The sequence below is a fragment of the Phacochoerus africanus genome, chromosome 3, assembly GCF_016906955.1.
Source record: "Phacochoerus africanus isolate WHEZ1 chromosome 3, ROS_Pafr_v1, whole genome shotgun sequence".
Taxonomy (NCBI): Eukaryota; Metazoa; Chordata; class Mammalia; order Artiodactyla; family Suidae; genus Phacochoerus; species Phacochoerus africanus.
The window spans coordinates 197,324,011-197,351,190 of NC_062546.1; the positions used below are offsets into that span (position 1 = coordinate 197,324,011).

The 27,180-nt window shown below is 44.7% G+C and overlaps 1 protein-coding gene and 1 pseudogene across 1 annotated transcript in view; both read left to right on the forward strand.

Moving 5' to 3' along the window:
* The first annotated feature begins 8,357 nt into the window (after positions 1–8,357).
* Positions 8,358–10,586, forward strand: LOC125122003 (60S ribosomal protein L10a-like; annotated as a pseudogene).
* The window catches only part of PSMD1 (proteasome 26S subunit, non-ATPase 1), a 102,772-nt gene continuing 86,138 nt past the window's right edge, over positions 10,547–27,180 (forward strand). The window contains exons 1-6 of the mRNA XM_047773744.1: positions 10,547–10,723; positions 15,737–15,780; positions 17,196–17,269; positions 17,457–17,626; positions 22,537–22,742; positions 26,296–26,439. Of these exons, the coding sequence (XP_047629700.1) occupies positions 10,708–10,723; positions 15,737–15,780; positions 17,196–17,269; positions 17,457–17,626; positions 22,537–22,742; positions 26,296–26,439 (654 nt within the window). The 5' untranslated portion in view covers positions 10,547–10,707. The remainder of the gene's footprint in view (positions 10,724–15,736; positions 15,781–17,195; positions 17,270–17,456; positions 17,627–22,536; positions 22,743–26,295; positions 26,440–27,180) is intronic.

A 27,180-nucleotide genomic window follows, 5' to 3' on the forward strand; every position in this document is an offset into this window, starting at 1 on the left:
CCCTAGTCTGGGAACCTCCATGTGCCATGGGTGCGGCCCTAAAAAAAAAAGGACAAAAAGGCATAAAATAAAATGGGGAGACTTGTATTTTTGAAGCTGCTGTATTTTTCTATTTCTCTGTTTATTTCTCTGTAATAATTCAGCTGGAGTTTTATTATTGGGCGGGGGGAGGGAGCTTTTTAAGTTAGGAATTGCTGAAGGCAGAAGTCACAAGACAGCAGCCTCTGTCAAAAAATCTTTTGTATTTGTGGCCAATACTTGAAGTTTGGAAGACTGCACATTTAAAAAGCTAGTTTTCGGAGTTACCATCGTGGCTCAGCGGAAATGAATCTGACTAGTATCCATGAGGTTGTGGGTTCGATCTCTGGCCTTGCTCAGTGGGTCAAGGATCTGGCGTTGCTGTGAGCTGCAGTGTGGGTCACAGACACAGCTCAGATCTGGTGTGGCTGTGGCTGTGGCTGTGGCCAGCAGCTACAGCTCTGATTTGCCCCCTAGCCTGGGAACTTCCATGTGCCATGAGTGCAGCCCTAAAAAAAAAAAAAAAAAAAAAAAAAGCAAAAATAAATAAATAAAAAGCTAGTTTTCTGGGTGAAGGATGGGCCATGTGATCCGCTTCAGTTTCTTGCCTTCCCCCCAAGCCAGCTTGGGCCCCCCTCCCTCCCATCTGTCCCACCCTCTGATGCTCTCGGTTTGTACGGACCACCTGCCTGGTCCTGGTCCTGGTGGGCAGTTGAGTTTGCAACCCTCTGGTATAAGGGGTGGTTTATACATCCTTTTCTCATCACCATCGGTATTTCCTATGAATAGTGGAGGAGAGAAAGGCTTTCTTTCCTGAGATTCGGGTTCTGCCTCCCAAATGTTCAGCGGGGGACTCGCACCCACTGTGCTTCCTTGAGAAACTGCCAGGGTGAGTCCCGCCCTTTAGGAAGAGTGTCAGTGCTCTCTCCTAGCAGACAGAAGAGTCCAGGGCCCGAAAGAGATGGCCTCGGTGGTGGGTCTCTTCTGCAGGACTCTTTACAAGGCACAAACATTGAGGTGGGCCTGTCTGAGGGTGGAGGTCCCCAGTTAGGTCCGTGGTACCCGCAGCCACCGGCAAGGGGCCTCTGGTCAGGTCCCTATCTGCTTCTGGGTGCCAGTCTTTCTCATATGGCGGTGGTTGTGCTACTTCTGACTTGACAATTCCCAATAGCTAAGAAAACCAAACAGTATCTCACTGCTGTCTAATCAAAAACAGAAAGGATGGCCCCCTTTAGTCTCGTAACACGTTCCTTGAAGGGACCCTTGGGAGCAGGGCATCTGGGCACGTGGTGGGACCCCTGGAATCAGGTGGCCTGAAAGTCCCCCAGTCCTGCCCTGGGTGACATTTCCACAACCCTGTTGGCTGGGATTGGGAAATCTGTAGCCGGAAGGTAAATATTTAAAAAGAAATTCATTTAAAAGAGAGCATTTAACTTGGGATTCATTAGCGTGTGTGTGCACGTTTAACGAGATAAAATGGCCTTAACTGAATCTCAGAGAACCCTTTAAAGTGACATGCATCCATTTCTTTCCTCGCAAAGCATTTGTCTACAAGACCTGCTGCACCAGAGTCCCTTGGTTATCACACTAAAACCTGAAGGCACACCTGCAGAGGGGACAAGGGCTGAGGCCCCCACATCTGTGATCTAAACCAGCCCCTCATCCCCGGGGCAGGCCCTGCCTCCCTGGGGAAGGTTGAGGGTGGCCAGATTAACCTGAAAGCCGCCTCTACATCAAAGTGTAGCAGAACCATGTGGGTGGGCTGTTCCCTGGGCTCAGAGGCCGCACTTTGTCCTATTGGGGTGGCAAACACAGCCCGTGCCATGGAGGAAGCCGCTTATCTTGTACTCGAGGTCTGTAGAACCCCCTTCTGACCCGGCTTTGTGTGTCCATGGATCAAGGATTGGGACAGACTTGGAATTTGACCTGGGCAGCCTGCCGCTTGTGTAATCTGAGAGTTCAAGGGGAAATGGGGTTCAAGGCAGGGGTGCCAATCAGGATCCTACACGTATCCCTCTGACGCCTTTGGCGTCTGAGCCAAAGCCCTCTGGTTGCCTCCTCTTGGGGGCTGGCTGATATGGAACCAAGGCAGAGAGCACCCCCACCTCCCAACCCCCGGGGCCCTGCCGTCGTTCATGGGGATCTCAGAATTTGATTCCAAGGAACTGTGCTGTGCACCTGGGCACTGGGGCTGCTGTGGGACCAGGGCTTTGGCAAGAACCAGAATCCTGTCTTGCTTCCTCCCTGAGCTGTCCAGCCCTCAGCCAGGGCTCCTGCTGCAAAGGCAGATCAGGCCTGGCTCTTCCCTTGACCAGGGACGTTCAGAGACCCTGAGGCGGAAATTCCGATTTTAGGTCTTAAGTCCTGCTCGTTGCTGTCCCGCTCTGCACGTACTTGGAGTAATTAGGCACGTAGCCTCCTCCTGATGACTGAGCCCTTGTAGTGAACCCTGGTTACAGAAACTGGGTCTCTGTCTGGTCACATGTGTTCTTTCGCGCCCTCATTCATTAACAAGGTTGTCTCGGAGCAGGGCCCTGCCTCAGATCATTATGCCAACTCCAGGCGGCCTTGACCCTGATCCTCCTGATCCTCCTCTGTCCCAGGTGCATTGCCCGCCCCACAACCAGGAGGCAGGGTCCCGAGACCTTGGGGCAGGGTCTAGACCAACTCTGTCTCAGAGGAGCCTAACACCAGACACATATGTAGCTTTAGATTTTCTAGCAGCCACATTAGAAACAATTTTTGTTTGTCTTTTTTAATTTTTTTTTTGTCTTTTTGCCATTTCTTGGGCCGCTCCCGCAGCATATAGACGTTCCCAGGCTAGGGGTCGAATCGGAGCTGTAGCCGCCAGCCTACGCCAGAGCCACAGCAACACCAGATCCTTAACCCACTGAGCGAGGCCAGGGATCGAACCTGAAACCTCATGGTTCCTAGTCGGATTCATTAACCACTGAGCCACGATGGGAACTCCAAAAGAAACAAATTTTAATAACATTTTATTTAGCTCAGTATGACCAAACTCGTATCATTTCAACTGTAAATATTTTTAAAACGTTAATGAGACATTTCGCGTCTTTGAAATCCTGTGAACATTTTACACTTACAGCTCAGTTCAGATATGAAATTTTTATACACAATATTTGATGTAGATTTCCCTACATTTATAGTTTAAAAATAGATTCACATCCTCAAACTGTTCCACATGGGCTTAAGTTTTCCAATAACTGAATTGAGAATCAGTCTTTTCATTTCACTGAAATAGGAGTTCCTGCAGTGGCTCAGCGTTATGAACCAGACTAGTATCCATGAGGATGCCGGTTCAATCCCTGGCCTCATTCAGTGGGTTGGGCATCCGGAGTTGCTGGGGCTGGGGCATAGGCTGGCAGCTGCAGCTCTGATTCGACCCCCAGCCTGAGAATTCCCATGTGCCGCAGGTGAGAAGGAAAAAAGAAAAAAAAAAAAAAAAACACAATGAAACAAAAATTAAATGTAGTTTAAAATCAGTTCCTGAGCTGCACTAGCCATATTTCAAGTGGTCCCCTCTGGCTAGCAGCCACCAGATAGGACAGCTAGCATGCAGGAGATCTCTCTTCTGGGGTTCATTGTGGCTCCTCCCACTCCTGGCCACTTGTCCAGAGCTGATTGGTCATCCCTGACCCTCCCTCCACCCAGGGGTCAGTGGCTACCAGCATCAGCTCATCCAAGGCAGACTTCCGGTTGCCCAGGACCAGCTGCCCAGGATCGGTTGCCCAGGATAGGTCTTGCCCTCCTGGACACTGCCCTTAGAGGGAAGAGAGCCCAGCGTCTCTGGTGGTTTCCCTGGTCCTTTCACGCCTCAGTCCATTCAGGCCAGTTCCAGCCCCCACCGAACGGTTCCCCTCCGATCAAGCACCGACCCACGGGAGGCCCGTATCACCCACTGCGTTTCACATCTCTGCTCCACGAATAAATGCTTCTACTCTAAAAGCGTGTGGCCTGAGTGCTGTACTTGAAGTAACCACGAGCCTCGGGGCCGGTTTTATTGTGCTCTGCTCTATGCCACGCCCTTGGTTAGATCCCCTCACAAGCGGCCCTGCCAGGTAGGTAGACCCGCCCCCTCTGCAGCCGGGCTCCTGAGACCCACAGCCACTGTGCTGCTAAGTGGTCGAACAGGGATAGGATTCCTGGGGGGTCCAGGCCGCAGACGCCTGCCCAGCGCAGACGCCTGCCCAGCTGCCCTCGTCCCTCTGCAGCTCAAAAAAGCAATCAAGCCCAGTTCTGGACAGGAAGATCAAACTCTCCTAAGATCCAAGATCTAAATGCCAGAAAGCTTGGGAGTTGGAGGGCAGAGGTGGTCACTGACAGCTCGCCCCTTGCCACCTTCTCCGCCTCCTGGTGAGCGCTGTGACCACCAGAGGGCGCCGCTGGGCCAGGGAGATGCTCCCGCAGAGCTTCGGACTGAATCCCGCTCAAGGTGGGCACACGCACAGAGGTAAAGGGTGGTCAGTTTCCACCCTTCGTCCTGACAGAGGCCCCCGGCGCAGCCCATACCAGTGCGAGGCTGAAGCTGACCTCCTTCGGGCTTTAAGAGCTTTTGTGGTCTAAATTTGGAGGGAGGTGGTTGTTTCTGAAAAGAGCCCTGGGTACGAATTCTTTCTGTGGTTTTACTGTGTCCTAAATGCTCTCTGCAAACAGAGCTCATTTTAGAGTCTGAGACACAGTGCTGAGTTCCAACCTTGCGCCAATAACTAACTGACCCTGTGTTCATCTATTCATCCAACAAACATTTATCGAGCACCTCCTATGTGCTGCCCCTGTGCTAGCTGTTATGGGGAATACCGAGATGAATTAAAATGTGGCTGTGCCCTTTGTTAGTTCCTTGTCCATTTGGGACATAGGCAAGGAGACGTGATTGTGCCTGTAAGGGGACACAGGGTGGGGTGGTCAGGGAAGGCTTCCTGGAGGAGATGCTGCTTGTCTGGGACTCAAGAAAAGTCTTGTTATCTGGGAGTGAGGGGAAGAAGGACTTGAAGACAGAGGAGAGAGCAGATACCAAGATCAGAGACAAGGTACCATGGCCACACAACTGCTCTGGCAATCGCAGCAGTTCTGGATGGCAGCAGTGTGGCACAAAGGGCAGAGGCATGGGACATAAAGATGGAGGGTAAGCGGGATAGGGTGAACGTCCTGGAGGAGCTTGGAGGAGAGAGTTCCTGTCTTCCTTGCTCTGGGTAATGCACCAGGATGGCTATAAAAAAATGGTCTGGAGGGAGCTCCCTGGTGGTCTAGTGGTTAGGATTTGGCATTTTCACCGCTGCAGCCCAGGCTTAGTCTGGGAACTGAGATCCCACATCAAGCTGCTGCATGCTGAGGCTAAAAAAAGAAAAAGAGTGGACTGGAGAATTGTGAGGTGATGAGCAGGAAGTGAAGGCTGCAGGGAGCTGTTGCCATGGGGAAGGAAGAGGGCAGACAGCTAGTGGGGAATGGAGTGAGCTGGGCCACTGGGCTGGTGTGTGAGAGTGATTAAGGAGCCCAGATCTGGTGCAGACCCACTGAGGGGGACAGAAGAGTCAACGGCACGCTGCCAGCCCCCCTCCCGCCCACTGGGGCCCTGCTTAAGTAGCTGATGGACGCCTTTGAACAGGGAGATCAAGGCAGGAGACACGTGTGGGGGTGGGGCAGCAGAGTCTGCAGCTGCAGCTTTGAGGTGATTGAATTAAGGAGCGTCGAGCAGAGATGCCTGTAGATGTGCGAGTCTGGTGCTCTGGAGAGCGGGCAGGGCTGCAGGAGTACGTTTTCAGGCCACCACATCGTCTACTGCAGTTGGAGGCATTGCACTGTCACAGGGAGAGCAGGGAGTGAGGAGAAGGCCATGCACAGAAACAGGGGAGAACAAAGCTTAAGAATAGAGGCCAAGGAGTTCCCACAGTGGCTCAGTGGTTAACAAATCTGACTAGGAACCATGAGGTTGCAGGTTTGATCCCTGGCCTCGATCAGTGGGTTAAGGATCCGGCATTGCCATGAGCTGTGGTGTAGGTCACAGAGGTGGCTCAGATCCTGTGTTGCTGTGGTTGTGGTGTAGGCCAGCGGCTACAGCTCCGTTAGACCCCTAGCCTGGGAACCTCCATGTGCCGTGGGTGCAGCCCTAGAAAAGACAAAAAAAAAAAAAAAAAAAGGACAGAGGCCAGTGTGAGGGCTGATGGTTTCAAGGAGCAGAAGCAGTGGTCAGCGTTAAGTTTTGAGAAAGATTGCTCTAAAGAACGCAGAACAGAATGGAGAGGGGAGTTCCCATCATGGTGCAGCAGAAACGAATCCGACTAGGATCCATGAGGATGTGGGTTCATCCCTGGCCTCGCTCAGTGGGTCAGGGATCCGGCATTGCTGTGAGCTATGTTATTGGTCACAGATGCGGCTCAGATCCTGCGCTGCTGTGGCTGTGGTGTAGGCTGAAAGCTACAGCTCTCATTTGAACCCTAGCCTGGGAACTTCCAAATGCCTTGGGTGCAGCCCTAAAAAAAAAAAAAAAAAGGAAGAAGAAGGGAGTTCCCATCATGGCACAGTGGAAACAAATCCGACTAGGAACCATGAGGTTGTGGGTTCGATCCACTCAGTGGGTTAAGGATCTGGTGTTGCCATGAGCTGTGGTATATGTCACAGATGCAGCTCAGATCTGGCGTTGCTGTGGCTGTGGCGTAGGCCGGAAGCTGTAGCTCTGATTTGACCCCTAGCCTGGGAACCTCCATATGCAGCCGGTGCGGCCTGAAAAGGACAAAAAAAAAAGAAGAAGAAGAAGAGAGAGAGGGAAACCACAGGCCTGAGGCAGCAGAATCCCCAAGAAGAGAGGGACTCTTGGGGTTCCCATGGGTCTCAGGTGAAGCTGTCACAATTACAAGCCCAGCATCTAAGCCAGAGACGTGATTGTTCTCCACAGAGAATGTCTACTTTTTTTTCCTAATTGAAGTGTAGTTGATTTATGATGTGTTAATTTCAGCAACGTGATTCAGTTACACACACATACGCACATTCTTTTTCAATGTCTTTTTGATGAGCAGAAGTGCCAAACTTGCCACCCCTCTGCTTGAAAAAAACCTTTTGAAGGAGTTCCCTGATGGCCTAGGGGGTTAAGGATCCAGGACCCAAGCAGTGACTTGGGTCACTGCTGTAATGCAGGTTCAATCCCCAGTCTGGGAATTTCCACGTGCTGCAAGCATGACCAAAAAAAAAAAAATTCTTTTTACAACTCAACGTCGTCATGCTGTACCTTACATCCCCAGAACTTATTCATCTTGTAAATGGAATTTTGTACCTTTTGACCCTCTTTATCCATTTCTCCCAAGTTGCCAACATCTGTAAAGTTCAGAAGACAACGTGAAATTCTGGTTTCTGGCTTTTCTTGGAAAACTCATAAATTCTCACAACAGCAGCCTTTCATTTTGGCACAGCAACACTGCAGGAGCTGAGTAGCCACTGCTCTCTTTAGATGGGGCATCATTCTTCATTTCGTCACAGTCACCACCGCCCCCTACTGCCTCCCTGACACTGTCAGTTGCCATTTGCCATCCTGCTCAGCTAGTGGTTTCTTTTCTTTTTTTCTTTTTTTTTTTGTCTTCCCAGGCTAGGGGTCTAATCGGAGCTGTAGCCACCGGCCTACACCAGAGCCACAGCAACACCGGATCCTCAACCCACTGACCGAAGCCAAGGATCGAACCCACAACCTCATGGCTCCTAGTTAGATTCATAAACCATTGAGCCATGTTGCAACTCCGAGCTAGTGGTTTCTTACTCTAAGCCTGCTTCACCCATTTCCATTTCCTTTAGCACTTGTATGGGATTCTTTTAGGAGTTTGAGGCGCACAGGTGTCCTTATGTTGAGGGGTCAGCCAAAGCACTTCTATAAATAACACTCCCAAATACTCCGTCAGTTTGTTTTCCATGCATATCTCCTAGAGCCTTTCAATCTGAGCTACAGTTTCTTCAAAAATGTTGAATAATTATACTTAATATATTTTAACAACCATAGCTTAAGAACGCTCATTTTTTAAAAATTCACCCATAGGTGTTCCTGTTGTGGCTCAGAGGGTTAGGAACCTGATTAGTGTCCATGAGGATACGGGTTTGATCCCTGGCCTCACTCAGTGGGTTAAGAATCCGGCGTTGCCATGAGCTGTGATGTAGGTCACAGATGTGGCTCAGATCTGGCACAGCTGTGGCTGTGGTGTAGGCTGGCAGCTGTAGCTCCAACTTGACTCCTAGCCCAGGAACTTCTACAGGCTGTGGGGGCGGCCCTAAAAAGAAAAAAACTAAATAAATGAAATAAAGAAATGATTTTCTCTTTTCAAGTTATCACTGAACCAGGCACCATGAGCAGCAAAGTCTCCAGAGACACCCTCTATGAGGCAGTGCAGAGGTCCTGCACGGGAACAAGCACAAGGACTGGATGTTTTGGGGGACAGTGGAGCTTCCCATCAGTCTGGAGAACTGGACCCTCAGGAAGACAAATGCTTCTCGAGCACTGCCAGGCTTAAGTCTACTCTTTGCCCCAAGTTCTCCATGTGTGTTCTGGGAGACCAGCCGCATTGTGATGAGGCCAAGGCTGTGGAATTCCCACACACGGACACTGAGGCACTGAAGAAACTCAACAAGAATAAGAAACTGGTCAAGAAGCTGGCCAAGAAGTACAGCACCTTGGAGTTCCCGTTGTGGTACAGTGGTTAACGAATCCTACTAGGAACCATGAGGTTGCAGGTTCGATCCCTGGCCTTGCTCAGTGGGTTAAGGATCTGGCGTTGCTGTGAGCTGTGGTGTAGGTTGCAGATGCAGCTGGGATCTCGTGTTGCTGTGGCTCTGGCGTAGGCCAGTGGCTACAGCTCCAATTGGACCCCTAGCCTGGGAGCCTCCATATGCCGAGGGAGCGGCCCTAGAAAAGACAAAAAGACAAAGAAAAAAAAAAAAAAAAGAAGAAGAAGCACAATGCCTTTTGGGCTTCAGAGTCTCCGATCAAGCAGATCCCACAGATCCTAGGCCCATGGCTGAATAAGTCTGGCAAGTTCCCTTCCTTGCTGACCTACAATGAGAATACGGTGGCCAAAGTTGATGAAGTGGAGTCCACGATCCAGTTCCAGATGAAGAAAGTGCTGTGTCTGGCAGTGGCTGTTGGCCACGTGAAGATGACAGAGGGTGAGTGTACAACCTCCACTGAGCTGTCAACGTCCTGGTGTCATTGCTCAAGAAAAACTGGCAGCATGTCCAGGCTTTGTACATTAAGAGCACCACAGGCAAGCCCCAGTGCCTGTACAGCTTAAGAAACCATTTGCCACCATTAAAAAAAAAATTCATACATAAACTCACATGGATTATCAACCACGTTTTATTTCAACAGCAAATCATTGGCTTGTGTCACTAGGTTACACTGTTTTGAGAAGGCCCCAGAAATAAGGTTTAATAATCACTATTCAATTGAATGGTAGCTTGAGAGTACAAATCTAGTGGCTTAAAAATGCCACCATTTGGGAGTTCCTGGCATGGCTCAGTGGTTAACGAATCTGACTAGGAACCATGAGGTTGCGGGTTCGATCCCTGGCCTTGCTCAGTGGGTTAAGGATCTGGTGTTGTCGTGAGCTGTGGTGTAGGCTGCAGATGCGGCTTGGATCCTGAGTTGTAGGCTGGCAGCTACAGCTCTGATTAGACCCTTAGCCTGGGAACCTCCATATGCTGCGGGAGTGGCCCAAGAAATGGCAAAAAGACAAAAAAAAAAAAAAGCCACCATTTGTCGCTAATCTTTGTCAAGACTATCTGAACTACTGAAGTAAATTGTGTATTGAAGCTGTTAGAAGTGTGCAGATGGCGATCTGCCATTTCACATTAGATGTAATAAAAAAACAGGAACCTGCTGCTGTGGAGGGAGAGAGGAACTGAGCAGATGGAAGACAAGAAAACTTTTTTTTCTTTGAACACTTTTCACTGTATATCTTTTTATACTTCTGATTTTTAAGCCATGTGCGGTATTCTTTCAAATGTAAGTAAAAGCCACTGTTCAACTTTATCATAAACCAGTGATTACTTAGGGATGCATTATGATATGATAGTAAAGTATTTCTGTGAGGATTCTTCTGAAGCTGGGCTCTGCTTTTTTTTAAAAAATTGAAAAATTATTGTTCTAGGAAAACGCTCTTTGCTCAATCACGAACCCGCCCCGGCCCGGACCGGACCAAAGGTTTGGCTCGGGCACGGGGGCGCTGCAAGGAGACTTCCCAAGCAGCAGGTGGCGCTGCGAACACCGCAAGCACCTCCCCTCAACACCTTTTTTCTCAGCAATGGCGGGTGATGGTGGGGTCCTTTTTCTAGGGGTGGCTATTCTAGAGCCTGACCCCAAGTGCGGACGGGTGTTCCCACCCCCGCGGGACCGCTGGCCTCGAGGAGGGCTGGAGAAGACCACGGAGCTCTCCGTGCATTCTTCCGCTGGGCGGCGGTGGCGGCACGGAAGACACAGGCCGGGGGAGAGTCCGCGCCGGGCGGCAGGCGGGACAGAGGGCAGCCCCGGGGCGGGCGGGGTCCTGGGTGAGAAGCGAGCCGGCGGCCTGAGGAGGTGACTGACTGAGCGGGACACCGGGGCAGCCAGGAGACGCGGCGGAGCGAGCGGGTCCTGAGCTGACAGATACACGGCGCGGCCGGGGCGGCAAGCGAGCGGGCGGGCGAGTGCGGGGCGCAGCCATGATCACCTCAGCCGGTGAGTGCGGCCGCAGCCGGCGCCGAAAGGAAGGAGGCGCCACGCCGGCTTTTAGCTGAGTCAGGGCCGGTGACTGGGCACCTCCCGGCGGAGCGCCGGCCGCGCGGCCGCCCGCCGCCCGAGGCCCACCCCCGGGCCGGGGGCTGGCAGTGTGGCCCGGCCTCTCTGTGGGCCCCGGGACCTCGTCCGGTTCGGGGGACTCGCTCTGGGTTGACCGCCTCGTCATCCCTCCTCCCCAGCCACACCCCCGTGCTCGGACCGAGGGGCGCCCTGGACCCTTCTCCCACCCTGACGGGTTTTTCCTAAACTCCATCCCTCCCGAGGTTGGCCGTGCGGGGCCGTCCGATGCCAGCCCTTCCTTACAGGTGGTTAGGATGGGGTGGGCCCTCTTTGCGGGACAGTAAGGTAGCCTCTAGCTACCTAAGTGCTTCCCGGTCTGACCCAGCTCCGTTCTCCTTAGAGTGAAATCTAAACTAAGTCAGGTGTGAGACGGGTCATTTCCAGGTCTGTTCCAAGGATATTTAGTTAAAGCACTTAGAGAACTTTTGTGTTCGGTGAGGACCGCATCCTGAAGACGGTTATTATACTGAGAATCAGCCTCTAGTTTTGAGGCTCGATGCTCAGTGAATGTTCTGCTTGGACGAAGAAAGAGCTCCTGGGCGGGCAGAGCAGGTGCCCTACACTCAACCATTGTGTGGGTAGATTCGTGGAATGACGTTTGCAATGGGATGTTACAGGGGTCAAGTTTCAGGTGAAGTGTGAGCCCCCACTAGGGATCGCTTTGCACGTAGCTGTCCACAGCCTCTGGGGCCGTTTTCCTCTCTTGCTCACATGCGCTTTTCTGGTCCTGATTTGCTGTCTTCATGTCCCACAAGTGTTTTGTTGTAAACAAACTAGTCAGACGGCAGTTAACCATGTGTTTATATGGCTTGCTTAAAAAAGTTGGTGGCAACAGTGGGAGACAGGATCATTACTTTTAAAGACCTGAGGAGCTGTCACTTGTACATGGAAGTAGATTTTTTCCCCCAAGGGGTACATATGATTGGGAGATGAATTTTAGTACAACATTGGGAAAAGCTTTTCCCCATCAGAGCTCTCTAAAGATAAAATAAGCACTAAATTTCTTGCCACCTGTAAATGGAGGCCTCATTGTTTTTCAGATTCATCTTCTTAGCCCCTCCCGCCTTCATCTCTTGCCTGGGTCGCTTTGACAGCCTTGAGATTTTGTTTTCCACCATTACCTCTATACAGTCCCTTCTTCTTGAGTATTCTTTTTAAAGCCTTAATCACATAATATCCTTTTCCTTACAGTTCTTCAGTGCTTTTCATTGTGCTTATAATAAAATATCCAGATTGTTAACTGAAAACTTACATGATCTGATTCCTGCCTTGTCTTGTACTGCTCTTTTCCTCCCTGTACTCTGGTCATACTGGCCTCTCTCTTCCTTAAGTCAGTTTCTGTCCCACTTCAGGACCCTTGCCCATTCCTCCTGCACTTTTTAGACTCCTCTTCAAGTTTTCTCTTAGTTTCCCAATCACTGGTTTCAGCGCAAGTGTTAGTCTTTCTTTCCTGATCATTCTATTAAAACATGCTGCTTCTTTCACCCTCAACTGTCCCCTCCCTTCATTACAAGCCCTGTAATTACTTCGTTTACTTGTCTGACTGCTGTCTTTCTCTCTGTGTAGAATTTTGGGTGGGAAACTTGTCATTTTCATAATTCTTAGAACACTGCTGAGCAGATGGCAGAAGTTCAAAGGTATATCTTTTCTTTTTTCTTCTTTTCTTTTTGTCTTTTTAGGGCAACATTTGCAGCATATGGAGGTTCCCAGACTAGGGGTCTAATCGGAGCTGTAGCCGCTGGCCTACACCACAGCACAGCAACTCGGGATCCAAGCCGTGTCTTCAACTTAACACCACAGCTCACCTCAATGCCGTATCCTTAACCCACTGATAGAGGCTTGGGATCAAAGCCGCATCCTCATGGATGTTAGATTAGTTTCCATTGAGCCTCAATGGGAACTCCCAAAAGTGTATCCTGAATGAAGAAATCAGTCAACTAATCAAATCAATAAATCAGTCCCTAGAGTTTTTAAAGTAGAGACTAAAAAAGCATTTGGTGGGGATACAATAGAATTTAAACCAAATAATTTTTGAGGTCCTCCTCTGAGACTCTGATGATAGCATGGTATGTGTTGGTTAATCTCATTTGTCATATTTACTGGATTGAATTACTTATCAGCTTCTGCTCCAAACCTTTTGTTATCTGGTTTCCTGTCTTTTGGTTGGTTCACTGTGGCTTAGGATAGATAGGTCCCAGGTACTAAACAGAACCTAACAGTTGATTTGTTCATTTATTCATTAGGCACTTGCAAGACACTAAGAACACAATGGTGAATAAAAAGTCAACACGTATTGTGAAGTTTTTCAAGAAGTTTGGCTGTGAAGGGGAGTGGAGAGAGAGAGATGGTGGGAGGGAGATGTGAGAACGAATTCACATCAGTCACATACAGTCACATACAGTCACATAAAGGAAAATTATTCATAGAAGCTTTAAAGCAATAGTCTCCCACTCCGCTCTCCCTTTTCATATTCCTTGAGGCAACCGTTTTCAACTTTTAAGCTGTGTCTTCTACAATATATATCTTCATATTTATAAATAATATGCTGTTTAAAATAATGCTATAGACTGATTCAATTATTTCATTTATTTATTTATTTATTTATTTATTTTTAATTTTTTTTTTTACCTTTTCTAGGGCCTCTCCCACAGCATATGGAGGTTCCCAGGCTAGGGGTCTAATCAGAGCTGTAGCCTCCAGCCTACACCAAAGCCACAGCAACGTGGGATCCGAGCCACATCTTCAACTTAGACCACAACTCACAGCAACGCCGGATCCTTAACTCACTGAGCAAGGCCAGGGATCGAACCCGCAACCTCATGGTTCCTAGTCGGATTCATTAATCACTGAGCTACGATGGGAACTCCTGATTCAACAACTTTAGATAAAATCTGCTGACTTCATACTACGGCATAAGAGATTTTTTAGCATCCTTTCCCATTTCCCAGGTGTGCTTCCTCCCCTCATCTGAAGGAAAGTTCTGTTTTGTTATTAAGGTGGGAAATATTTGTGGATGGAGTGTAGAATATTTGGCTTAGTTGTGTTCCATGGACAACAGCCACATTTCTAAGCCAGGACAACCATGTAGCACATTAGTCATAAGTGAAACCAAACAGCAGAGTATAAAGAGATCCAAGACCTCTTTTGGGAAAAGCAATTCAGATATACCATTGATTGATAAGGGTATGGGTCGCATTTTTAGTATTTTGATAAAGTGTCCTGCCATTTATGATTTGTTCTGCAGATCAGTACCCTTGTCTGTCAGCCCTTCCACATCACTAGTTCATAGTCACACACATGCATGCCCATTGCGTGCTTTAATTTGTCTTTTCTTCATTACTGTCAATTTAGCCTCTGTATTCTGGGTTTGTTATACTAATTTGTTATACTAATTTGGAGCATCAGGAAGTTTCTTTTTAACTGATTTTATGATTTTAGAGTAGTAGTATGCCTTAGCTAGAACCATCAAATAATTGGATTTTTTTCTCTTTTTTTTTTTTTCTTTCTTTTCTTTTTTTATATCCATACCTGCAGCATATGGAAGTTCCTGGGCTAGGGGTTGAATCGGAGCTGCAACTGCAGGCCTACGCCACAGCCACACTGGATCCGAGCCACATCTGCCACCCATGCCGCAGCCTGTGGCAATGTCAGATCCTCAACCCACTTCGAGAGGCCAGGTCTTAAACCCAAGTCCTCGAGAAGACTGTTGTCGGGTTCTTAACCTGCTGAGCCACAAGGGGAACTCCTTATTTGCTAAATTTTGTATCCTTTCCTGTATGGCTCTCTAAAGACTGCTGAAGCTGTTTGGCAGACCTTCACTTATCAGTTAGAAATGGCTACATCTCCCAAGTAAAGTTGTCTTGACACTCTATATCAACTCACAGTTTCAAGTCAGTGTTCCAGAATGATTTTAAGGGCTACATGGAAACCATACCTGAAAGACAGCTTAGTTTCCTTGGGGGTCCAAGGATAGTAATTTCTCGTATCTTTTTTTTAGTAATCCCTTTGATATATGCCTATATTTCAGGGTGCGTTCCTTTGGAGAGGATAGTTATTTCCTTTACTCTCCAGTATTAGTGCTAACACCTCAAGGTCACGTGGGGAATTGGGTAACTAAAGTCAGAGTAAGATTGCTCATCATTTAACAAAAACTTCTAGGTTACTTACGATATAAAGGAACTGTCTTAATATAGGCATCTTAAAATAATTGTATTATTTAACTCTGAGTTGATAATTGAATGTTCCTTTTTTTGTAATAATTATTTAACTGTTGGTTTATTTTGCATGAATTATTTTATTTATTTTATTTTTGGCTGTGCCCATGGCATGTGGAAGTTCCCTGGCCAGGGATCAAACCCTCACCTCTGTAGTGATAACACCAGATCCTTAAACCACTAGGCCATCAGGGAACTCCTAAGATGAATACTTTTATTCTAAAATTATGTGGGGAAGTTTCCCATTTTGGTCAGCAATTTTAGACGCATTATTTTCAAACTATGGTGAACATCAGCATTACAAAGGAAGGCTTGTGGGCCCTTTACTGGACCCCATCACCACAATTTCTGATTCAGTAGATCTGGGATAGGGCCAAGAATTTTTATTTTTAACAAGTTCCCAGGTAATGCTAATGCTAATTGGTCCAGGGACCACATTTTGAAAACTGTTGAATTAAGCAAATAATGTGATACATATGTGGCATCATGAGAGTTTGATGACATAGTTAATTCTTAAGCTTTGAAATGTAAACTTTTTCAATTTTAAAGAAAAATAATCATTCCTCTAGTGAAGTCACCCCTCAAAAAATACTTTTTTCCAACGATGATATATTTTTGACTGTTAGTTTATCTTAGCATATATATATTTCATAATCATAATATACACTTTGTCTTATAGCTGGAATTATTTCTCTTCTGGATGAAGAAGAACCACAGCTTAAGGTATGAGATGAAGAAAAATTAACTGGACTTAATTTTCGGAGCTCTTTTAACTTAGTGATATCTCTATGTCTTCCATCATTTATAATAGCCATCCTACCCAGTCTATACCCAGACATTGAAATCTAGCTCCAGAGGATAATATTTTGGCAACAGCAGTTGGTTTTCCACAGAGTTTAACAAAGCTAAGGCAAATAAATCTCAGTATGTCACCTGGCACCCCACCCCCAATTTCTTTATCAATACAAATCATAAAAAGTTACTTACACTGTCACATATTTTATTTATTTTTATTTTTATTTTTTTGCTTTTTAGGGCCACATCCGTGGCATATGGAAGTTCCCAGGCTAGGGGTCAAGTCGAAGCTACAGCTGCCGGCCTACACCATGGCGATTCGGAATCTGAGCTGCATCTGTGACCTACACCACAGCTCACGGCAGCACTGTATCCCTGACCCACTGAGTGAGGCCAGGGATCAAACCTGCGTCCTCATGGATACTAGTCAGATTTGTTTCCGCTACACCACAGTGGGAACTCCTGTGTCACATATTTTAAAACTTTTTTCATGTGACAAAAATTCGTTGTAATATACTTCAGCTGGGCACCTAAATCATTTTATATCCAAACTAGCAACCTAAAATCAGTTTTGCTTTTTAATTTTAAGAGCTGCAGGTGCAGCATATGGCAATTCCCAGGCTAGGTGTCATATTGGAGCTGCAGCTGCTGGCCTACACCATGGCCACAGCAACACCAGGTCCCAGCTGCATCTGCGACCTATGCTGCAGCTTGTAGCAACACCAGATCTTTTTTTTTTTTCCCCCACTGTACAGCAAGGGGATCAAGTTATCCTTATCTAGACATAGTTCTCAATGCTACTCAGCAGGATCTCCTTGTAAATCTATTCTAAGTTGTGTCTGATAAGCCCAATCTCCCGATCCCTCCCACTCCCTCCCTCTCCCATCAGGCAGCCACAAGTCTATTTTCCAAGTCCATGATTTTCTTTTCTGTGGAGATGTTCATTTGTGCTGGATATTAGATTCCAGTTATAAGTGATATCATAGCAACACCAGATCTTTAACTCACTGAGTGGGGCCAGGGATCGAACCCGCATCCTCATGGGGGTTTTACTGAGTCACAACAGGAACTCATTTTAAATCAATCTTATATGTATTATCAAAGAAGAAAAATGTTCAGTATGATAAGGAATGACATTATAAGGCTAGTCTGATGTTTTATGATTGAAAATAGAAAGGATATATGTAAACCCAAGAGAAAATATGTCAGTTGGTAAACTTTTATATTTGCCATAAGTTTAAAGTTTTGGTATATATGACTTAACATTTGGTCACTGATTTGTTGGAAACTTTATTTTAATGAAGTAAGTAATTCTGTCTCGAACGTGGTTTTATCTTCTACAGGAATTTGCACTACACAAATTGAATGCAGTTGTCAATGACTTCTGGGCAGAAATTTCTGAGTCTGTAGACAAAATGTAAGAATTAACTTTATTTCTATAAATTGGAATAAAGTAGATCAAAGTTAACTACCTGTAGATGTGGGCGGCTTATTAATTCATTTAGAAATTTGCTTCTACTAAATTGCAACTTAAATATTTAGATTTGGAATTTTAAAGGAGGACCACAATTTGAACTAGGCTTATATGTCCTAATTTCTTTCAGAGAAGTTTTGTATGAAGATGAAGGTTTCCGGAGTCGGCAGTTTGCAGCCTTAGTGGCATCTAAAGTATTTTATCACCTGGGGGCTTTTGAGGAGTCTCTGAATTATGCACTTGGAGCAGGTGACCTCTTCAATGTCAATGACAACTCTGAATATGTGGAGACTATTATAGGTAATTATCTTCCATCTAGTAAGGCTTTATCCTGTTGGCCTCTTTCTTGTTTTAATTCATACAGCATTTTTTCCCCTGGATTACTTTTTGATATTACCACATTTCATTGTAATTGAAAGTTCATAATCTTTCTACAGTAGTTTTCTGCAAGTTGATTTTTTTTTTTTTTTTTTGATGCTATGGTGAGTTAATGTTTTCTTAATTTCATTTTTGTATTGTTCATTGCAAGTGTATGAAGAGACAGCAGGTTTTTTTTTGGGTTTTTTTTTGCCTTTTGCCTTTTGCCTTTTCTAGGGCTGCTTCCACAGCATATGGAGGTTCCCAGGCTAGGGGTCTAATTGGAGCTGCAGCCCCTGGCCTACGCCAGAGCCACAGCAACGCGGGATCCGAGCCACGTCTGCAACCTACACCACAGCTCACGGCAATGCCGGATCCTTAACCCACTGAGCAAGGCCAGGGCTTGAACCCGCAACCTCATGGTTCCTAGTCGGATTCGTTAACCACCGAGCCACAATGGGAACTCCTGCAAGCTGATTTTTTAGATCTGCTTTAGAGTTCTTTGTAATTTTTGTCATGAAGAACAGTAACATCAATGACAGTGGTAATTAATGAAGGCAGACATCTGACAAAATATTTTAAGAATGAATGTAAGAAATTATTCAGAAAAGCCATTTTATTCAACACAAAGATGGTTATTTCATTGATCGTGTTCATATCTCTTCTAGTGAGCATAATATTAAATGAAAAAATTAAATCAGATTATTATGACTTACAGAACTTAAATCATAGCACTTTATAGAGTTGTTTCTGATACTGGAAACCATTATTATTATTATTATTATTATTATTATTATTTGCTTTTCTAGGGCTGCACCCAGGGCATACGGAAGTTCCCAAGCTAGGGGTCATATCAGAGCTGTAACTACAGGTCTGCGCCACAGCCAGAGCAACTCGGGATCCAAGCTCTATCTGTGACCTACACCACAGCTCACAGCAATGGTGGATCCTTAACCCGCTGAGCGAGGCCAGGGATCGAACCTGCATCCTCATGGATACTAGTGAGGTTTGTTACTACTAAGCCACGAGGGGAACTTCCCAGGAAGCCATTATTGAGTGTTTCCATCGTGCAAGGCACCGTGCTGGTCATTCTTGGTAGTGTAGTTTATTTCACAGCTACCCTGTAAAGAAAGAGCCAGCCATGTTTTACAGATGAGAAAACATGGGTTTTAAGATGATAAAGAGACGTGGCTATTAAATAGAAGGGTCAGAATTTAAAACCCAGGCTCATTTCTACTGGTAAGCATTTTTTTCTTATTTGTTTCTTTTTCTTTTTTGGCCACGCCCACGGCACTTGGAAGTTCCTGGGCCAGGGATCAAATCTGAGCCGTAGCTGCAGCAATGCTGGATCCTTAATCCACTGAGGGAACTCCTTGTTTATTTTTTAAGTGAGGAGATAGCACACAGGCAAGACTTTGGGTTCTCTATTCTTGTAAGTTGAGCCAGCCCTGTAAGATTTTGGTTCAAAGTTTTTATAGCTTAAAAATGTTTGAAAATTCCTGATCTAGTAGATGAAAGAAGGGACTGCATGCCCTTCAGACATGTCTTTATGACTATCAAGCTTTAGATCATAGTTACAGAGAGCCCAAGAGTGTGTTCTCTCAAGTGGGTATAACAGAGATATTTTAAATTGCTGGTTACGAAAAGATCTGCATTATTCACCTGAACTTTTTTTTTTTTTTTGCCTTTTCTAGGGCCTCTTCCCCCGGCATGTGGAGGTTCCCAGGCTAGGTAGGGGTCTAATTGGAGCTGTAGCCACCAGCCTACACCAGAGCCACAGCAACTTGGGATCCGAGCCACGTTTGCGACCTACACCACAGCTCACAGCAACGTTGGAACCTTAACCCACTGAGCAAGGCCAGGGATCGAACCCACAACCTCATGGTTCCTAGTCGGATTCGTTAACCACTGAGCCACGGCAGGAACTCCACACCTGAACTCTTAAAAGGGGGAAATTGGTGTTCTCTTTCAGAAATTGGGAAATGCTCTACAAGGCAATCCAAAGGGGTACTTTTCAAATATCCCTGACATTTGAAGTAAGATTTTGTGTTCACATTTAAAATCTTTTTGCCATGATGTTGTGGAAATGTTACAGGGAAGTTTATTGCTATTGGGGACTCAGTGAATTGGAGTCTTCATATATGAATCCTGTGGAAAGAACAGATGGTTTTAAAGAACAGACCATTCATTTGAAACCAGAGCACTTTTCCTACATTAAGTTAGAAATGGGGAGTGAATTTCACTTATTTTTTTTGTATTTGAAGAATTTTTTTGTGAATGTTGATCATTTTTCCCAGTAGTGATCCGCATGTACTTGCAGTGTTAGCATTTTATGAATGATGCTTTTTTTTTGTCTTTTTGCCTTTACTAGGGCCACTTCCCACGGCATATGGAGGTTCCCAGGCTAGGGGTCGAATCGGAGCTGTAGCCACCGGCCTACACCAGAGCCACAGCAACGCGGGATCCGAGCCGCGTCTGCAAACTACACCACAGCTCACGGCAATGCCGGATCCTTAACCCACTGAGCAAGGCCAGGGACCGAACCCGCAACCTCATGGTTCCTAGTCGGATTCGTTAACCACTGCGCCACGACGGGAACTCCATGAATGATGCTTTTTAAACAGAACTGTTGGTCTTTAAAGAGCTGTGAGGTGGTAGATGCCTTCCTATGTATCATCTTAATTTTAGCTTATGGATGATGATTATTGACTGATAGATCAGTTCTGTTTGCTTTTCTTTGTGTGGAAATGAGGTTCACCCTTCTGGTTTTCTTGGGACTGTTAGAATAGATTCTTTTTAATGTCGGTAAGATTTGTGAGAGGGTATAAAAAATAGAATTTAGGAACAGCTTCCTAGGATCTTAATATGACAGACAATTCACCCTGAACATTCAAGACTAAAAATCTCCCAATTATGATAAGACTTCAGCTAGGAATGAGGCTAGATTCTGGGATACAATAATGACATAAACCTGGTAAGTGAGAGCACAAGTCTTAGTTGAAACCTAGGAGGTACATTTTTCTTCTGAGGTTCTTCTCTGATGAGGTAGGGATAATGTTTCTTCACAACTACATTTGGTACAAAAAGCTCATATTGAGACCTGATGAGGATTTTTTGCAAGCAAAATTGTTTAAGGTCTGCTTTGTGACTACCACTTTGTTCTTATTAGTTGTACCTGAACCTGCATAAACCCCGAATGTGATATATTCCGGTTTATTTTTATTTATTTATTTATTTTTTGTCTTTTGTCTTTTTTGTTGTTGTTGTTGTTGTTGCTATTTCTTGGGCCGCTCCCGAGGCATATGGAGGTTCCCAGGCTAGGGGTCGAATCGGAGCTGTAGCCACCGGCCTACACCAGAGCCACAGCAACGCGGGATCCGAGCCGCGTCTGCAACCTACACCACAGCTCACGGCAACGCCGGATCGTTAACCCACTGAGCAAGGGCAGGGACCGAACCCGCAACCTCATGGTTCCCAGTCGGATTCGTTAACCACTGCGCCACGACGGGAACTCCATATATTCCGATTTATAAAAGTCCTCTACTTCCCCCCCAAATGTAGACCCATTACTAGTGGACCAGTAATTCTTTGTATTAGTTCAGATCATTTCTTTTCCTGGGGCTGTAGTTTTCAACTAAGTAATCTTATCCTTGTGCCTTTCTCTTTGAAAGGAAGAATGACAAGCCAGTAAATTATAGAGAAGATAACTGTTATATATGTCATTCAGCTTGAGTGGCTATTTATTTTCCTTATAAAGGTGGAAGAAGGCTTAGGGAAATTTCCTTTTTCAGTTGTTCCTAAAAAATTTAAGGTATGTTTGTAAAGTAGTGTCAGTTGTACTCATGGTACCCTTCAGTATGTTGCCCCATCCTCCCCATTTGCCAAAATTGCTGTGAAATGTGAAAGCAGTATTGTGCACGTGGACCACTGCATGAATTTTCAGACTCCCTGTTTGGAGGGGGGGAGGTTTCTATGAATAGGTTCAATCTACCTCACATTGAGACAGTGAATATTTTAGCTGATTTCTGGAAAGGTTTTTGGAAATCTTTGGAATTGCCTTCAAAACCCGTGGCACGTTACAGGTCACTCCACCATTATCCTACAAAGAAAATTTAGATAGGATCTCTACTCTCAAGGAGCTAATAGTTTCATTAGTGTGAAGAAGTCTATTAATTTATAGCCATGGGATAAATTGCTACAGTAGGTCTTTGTTAATATTTTCAATCATGGCAAGTGTTTGTTTTGGGGTTTTGTTTTGTTGTTGTTGTTGTTGTTGTTTCCTTTTTTTGGCTGCCCCACAGCTTGTGGATTCCCCAGGCCAGGGATCTGCTATGAGCTGCCGTTGGCAGCCTATGCTACAGCTACAGCAACACGAGAGCCTCTAAACCACTGTGGTAGGCTGGGGATCAAACCTGCGTCCTGGTGTTGCAGAGACGCAGCCAATTCTGTTGCACCACAGTGGGAGGTCCTGGGTTTTGGGGGGTTGTTTGGTTTTGATTTTTTAAGTGTTTGCTTTTGAAAGCTAACTATTTCAGTAGCTGTTTATAGCCAAATCTGTATAATGAGGAACTTGGTAAAGTCAAATAATGTAATTTTGGTAAAAATACAATAACAAGATAGAAATGTTTTGAATAGTGTCAGCTTATTGGAATTAGTGTATAACCCTGCAGTATAACTGTTAATGAAGGAAACTGTTAATTTAAATGTGTAACTTCTAGCATCTAAGTAATTTGAAATTTGCTTATTGCTGTATAGTCATTCCATGAGTTTTTATGATTATAAATGTAGGCATTGTCCTTTCTAATAGTTTAGCCCAATTTACAAGGTGACCAGAGTTATTTTATTTTCTCTAGCAAAGTGCATTGATCACTACACCAAACAATGTGTGGAAAATGCAGATTTGCCTGAAGGAGAAAAAAAACCAATTGATCAGAGATTGGAAGGTATTGTGAATAAAATGTTTCAGCGATGTCTAGATGATCACAAATATAAACAAGCTATTGGCATTGCTCTGGAGACACGAAGGCTGGACGTCTTTGAGAAGACTATACTTGAGTCGGTAGGTAGATGTTGTGATTTTAGATTGTTGTTGGTGAAAAATCAGCAAACCAAATTAGTAATACTGAAAAGTGCATGGGTAGTGAAAAGAAAATCTACTTCAACGTTAGACATAGTAAGGTTCTCTTTGCTAAACATTTTATTTTTATATTTATATATGAACCTTGGCTGTGTTTTGTGTTTGTTAAATAGCTGCTTTATTTTTTTGTCTTTTTAAGGCTACCGCCACAGCATATGGAAGTTCCCAGGCTGGGGGTCAAATGGGAGCTGTAGCTGCCAGCCTACACCCCAGCCACAGCAGTGCAGGATCCAAGCCATATCTGTGATCTACACCACAGCTCACGGCAACACTGGATCCTTAAGCCACTGAGTGAGGCCAAGGATTGAACCCATGGCCTCATGGATACTAGTCAGGTTCATTACTGCTGAGCCATGATGGGAACTCCCTAAATAGCTGCTTTTATCTTATACATTTATTCTTTTGAGGTCTTGCATGGGGTAGTTGTTTTAATTACCCTACCCTTTTAAAGAAGATTATACTGATAAACTACTTTTTTAACTCATTTATTATGACTTAAACTATAAACCAGATTACTGGTGTGATCATGACAATTGCAATTGCAATAATCATGACAATTGCAAATCACCAGCCAAAGTGGTCAGAAAGGTGCAAGACTGAGTTAAATGGACATTGATCTGCATGCCCACTTTGTCTGCCTCACTAACTATTCCTTCCACCAACAAACCCATGCCACAGCTATAATCAGAGCCATAGCAGTGACAATGCTGGATCCTTTACCCGCTGAGCCTCAAGGGAACTCCATTTTGAAGTTGTCTCATCTACTAGATGTACTCTGTCCCATTCCCCTTGCTGAAGATATTGCTCATGCCAAAAACGTCCTTTTCCTTTTCTTTCTTTACCTGCTTTATTTCTTTTCAAGATTCACAGCTCACCTCAGCTCAACTGTCACTTGTTTATAGATCCCGTCAATTCCTGCCAGCAATACCCTCTTCAACCCCTGTTGCAAAGACTATGTCCACCTAGGTCCACCAGATTATATCTTCCATGAGGACAGATACTTTAATCACTGGGTTGCCAAAGCCTAAGGCAATGTTTAGCAGCAGTGGTAAGATATGTTTAAATGAGTATATAAATGAATGACCCAGTGTGATAGAGTGGCTCTTGTTTTACTTTTTAATTTTTGCACAGCTGTAGTTTTTCCTTGTCTTCATGTGAATAGAACTAAAATATTTGTTTTCATTCATTCAACAAATATATTTTAAGTGCCTACTATGTGCCAGACACTGTTCTAGGTGTTGGAGGTATAGTGGCAAACAAAACCTACAAAGTTCCTGCCCAAGTGGAACAATCCACTGGGGGAAGAGGCAGTGAAGCCTATCCCTAGAAGGTAAATGGGCAATAAATGTTTCAAAGAAGAATAAAGCAGGAGTTACCATTGTGGCTCAGCAGAAATAAATCCAACTAGTATCCATGAGGAAGCGGGTTCAATCCCTGACCTCCCTCAGTGGGTTAAGGATCCAGCATTGCTGTGGCTCTGGTGTAGGCTGGCAGCTGTAGCTCCGATTCAACCCCTACCCTGGGAACTTGCATATGCCTTGGGTGCGGCCCTAAAAAGCCAAAAAGAAAAATAGATAAAGCAGGCAGAGAGTAAGAAATGCATCTCAACTTTCCATCCTAAAGCACATATACATATAGATATAACAAGATGAAGCAGTACCTACTTTTACTACTTGTGATATAACTCTGATGTTTTAAAATTCATCTTTTAAAAAATGCTAGTCCTGGAGTTCCCTTTGTGGCTCAGTGGAAACGAACCGAACCAGTATCCATGAGGCTGTGGGTCTGATTCCTGGCCTCACTCAGTGGGTTAAGGATCCAGTGTTACTGTGAGCTGCGGCATCGTCTGCAGATGTAGCTCATATCCTACATTGCTGTGGCAGTGGTGTAGGCTGGCAGCTGTAGCTCCAATTCAGCCCCTAACCTGGGAACTTGATAAAGCCAAAAAAAAAAAAAAAAAGCTAGTCCCATTAAGTTGATTTCATTATGTGTATACACTTAGGTATACAACATAGGTCACAAGATAGGTCACAACTAGCCTTTTTTTTTAACTTTTTTTTGAATGAAAATGTGTTTAAATTTTATAGTGCTTTACAATTTTCAAAAGCTTACACACAATTTCATATTACCCATAAAAACCCTTATTTAAAATCCTCTATTCTTATATTGCCTCTACCCCTCCCTTCCCTACTGGTAACCACTAGTTCTCTTTATCTGTGAGCCTGCTTCTTTCTTTTTTTAAATTTCTTTTTTTATTTTTATGTCCATATCTATGGCAAATGGAAGTTCCCAGGCCAGGGGTTGAATCAGAGCTGGGGCCTGCACCACAGCCACAGCAACACCAGAGCCAAGCCGCATCTGTGACCCATGCTGAATGCTGGACCCTTAACCCACTGAGCCAGGCCAGGTTTCAAACCTGCATCCTCAGAGAGACAGCGTTGGGTCCTCGATCCACTGGGCCACAATGGGAACTCCTTTTTTTGTTTTATTCATTAGTTTGTCATATTTTTTAGAGTCCGCATATAAGTGAGATCATATAGTATTTGTCTTTCTCTCTGTCTGACTTAATTTACTCAGCATGATTCCCTTCAAGTCCATCCATGTTGCTGCAGATGGCAAATTTTCATTCTTTTTTTATGGCTGAGTAGTATTCCTCTGAGAGAGTATGTGTGCCTGTGTGTGCGCGCGCGCGTGCGCACGCTACCTCTTCTTTATCCATTCATCTGTTGATGATGGACACTTAGATTGCTTCCATAGCTTGGCAGTTGTAAATAATGCTCTACAAGCATTTGGTGTATGTATCTTTTGAAATTAGTGAATTTTGAATTTCTCAACTTGCTTTTTGAGAAATGCTCCTGTAGCTCTTCAGCATGCTTATTGAAGGACTTTTATAGGTTGGTATCTCAAATATCAGGTATGCTTTGAAGAACCACAAGGTAAACAGAAATAACGTGTAGTCAGAATTTCCCCAGGAATGTGTTCCCATTGGGGCCCAGGAGAGCACCAGCTAGATGTGACAGCACTCCAAGCTTGAGTCACTCAGAGCTGGAAAACATTTCTATTACACTGTTCCTGGCCAGTGAGCAAGCGGTAAGTTATGAGGAGTAGCAAGATTGGAGGCAGACACAATTGAAAAACAGAGCCACTTGTATATGGATAATTGTATATGTCTTTTTATAATAATGAACAGCACCACTCTGTTAGAGTATACTGTGTTCATAGAGTGATGATCTTGAATGACCACTAGGCATTAAGTTGTTTTCAACCCATTTTTTCATGAATATGGGGAAATAGGTAATATTATTTTAAGATTTTGGTCTAAAATGGTTGAAATTTTAAAGTTTTATTGTTTAAGTAAAAAATAAATCTTTGGCTGCCTAGAATGACTAAAGAATGTTGATTAAAATAATTCAATTTCTGAATAAACATGCTTCAGTAACCAGATAATGATGTCTCTTCAAATTCTCTCTTTCAGAATGATGTCCCAGGAATGCTGGCTTATAGCCTCAAGCTCTGCATGTCTTTAATGCAGAATAAACAGTTTCGGAATAAAGTACTGAGAGTTCTGGTTAAAATCTACATGAACTTGGAGAAACCTGATTTCATCAATGTTTGTCAGGTAGTTTTAGATTACATTACTGTACACTGTAATATGCTACGCATTGCAGCATATTATTTCACATCACTGTAATTTCATACATGTATCTCAGTTGATCTTCACAATAGCTCTGTGAAAATAAGATGCCTTTATATTTCACTTACTGATAAGAAGCAATTACTCAACACTAAAAAGCTATTCTCTTATAATGTTTTCTTTCTTTATTTTTGTTTTCTTCATTTTGAAAATAACTTAAGGTGTTCCCGTTGTGGCTCAGCAGTAACAAACCCGAATAGTATCCATGAGGATGCGGGTTCCATCCCTGGCCTTGCTCGGTGGGTTAAGGATCTGGTGTTGCTGTGAGCTGTGGTGTAGGTCGCAGACGCAGCTTGGATCCCAGTTGGCTAGGGCTGTGGCATAGGCCAGCATCTGCAGTTCCGATTCAGTCCCTGGCCTGGGAACTTCCATATACCACAGATGCAGCCCTGAAAAGAAAAAAAAAAAGAAAGAAAATACCCTAAGCATTTAAGGAAATTTTGGAAATGAGGTTATAAACCAAAAAAAAGTAAAAGATAAAAACAGTACCTACATTATATCATTCTAAAAAGAATTTTAAGGGTAAAAATTATCTTTAGTTTCATTCTCCAGACGCAACCAAGATCTTTGGTTGTATATTTTTCTTTATCTATTTTCATGTCTGGATTTGCCTGCCCACTTAAAATTAAGATTGTATAGAAAATACATAAAATGAAAAGTGTATCT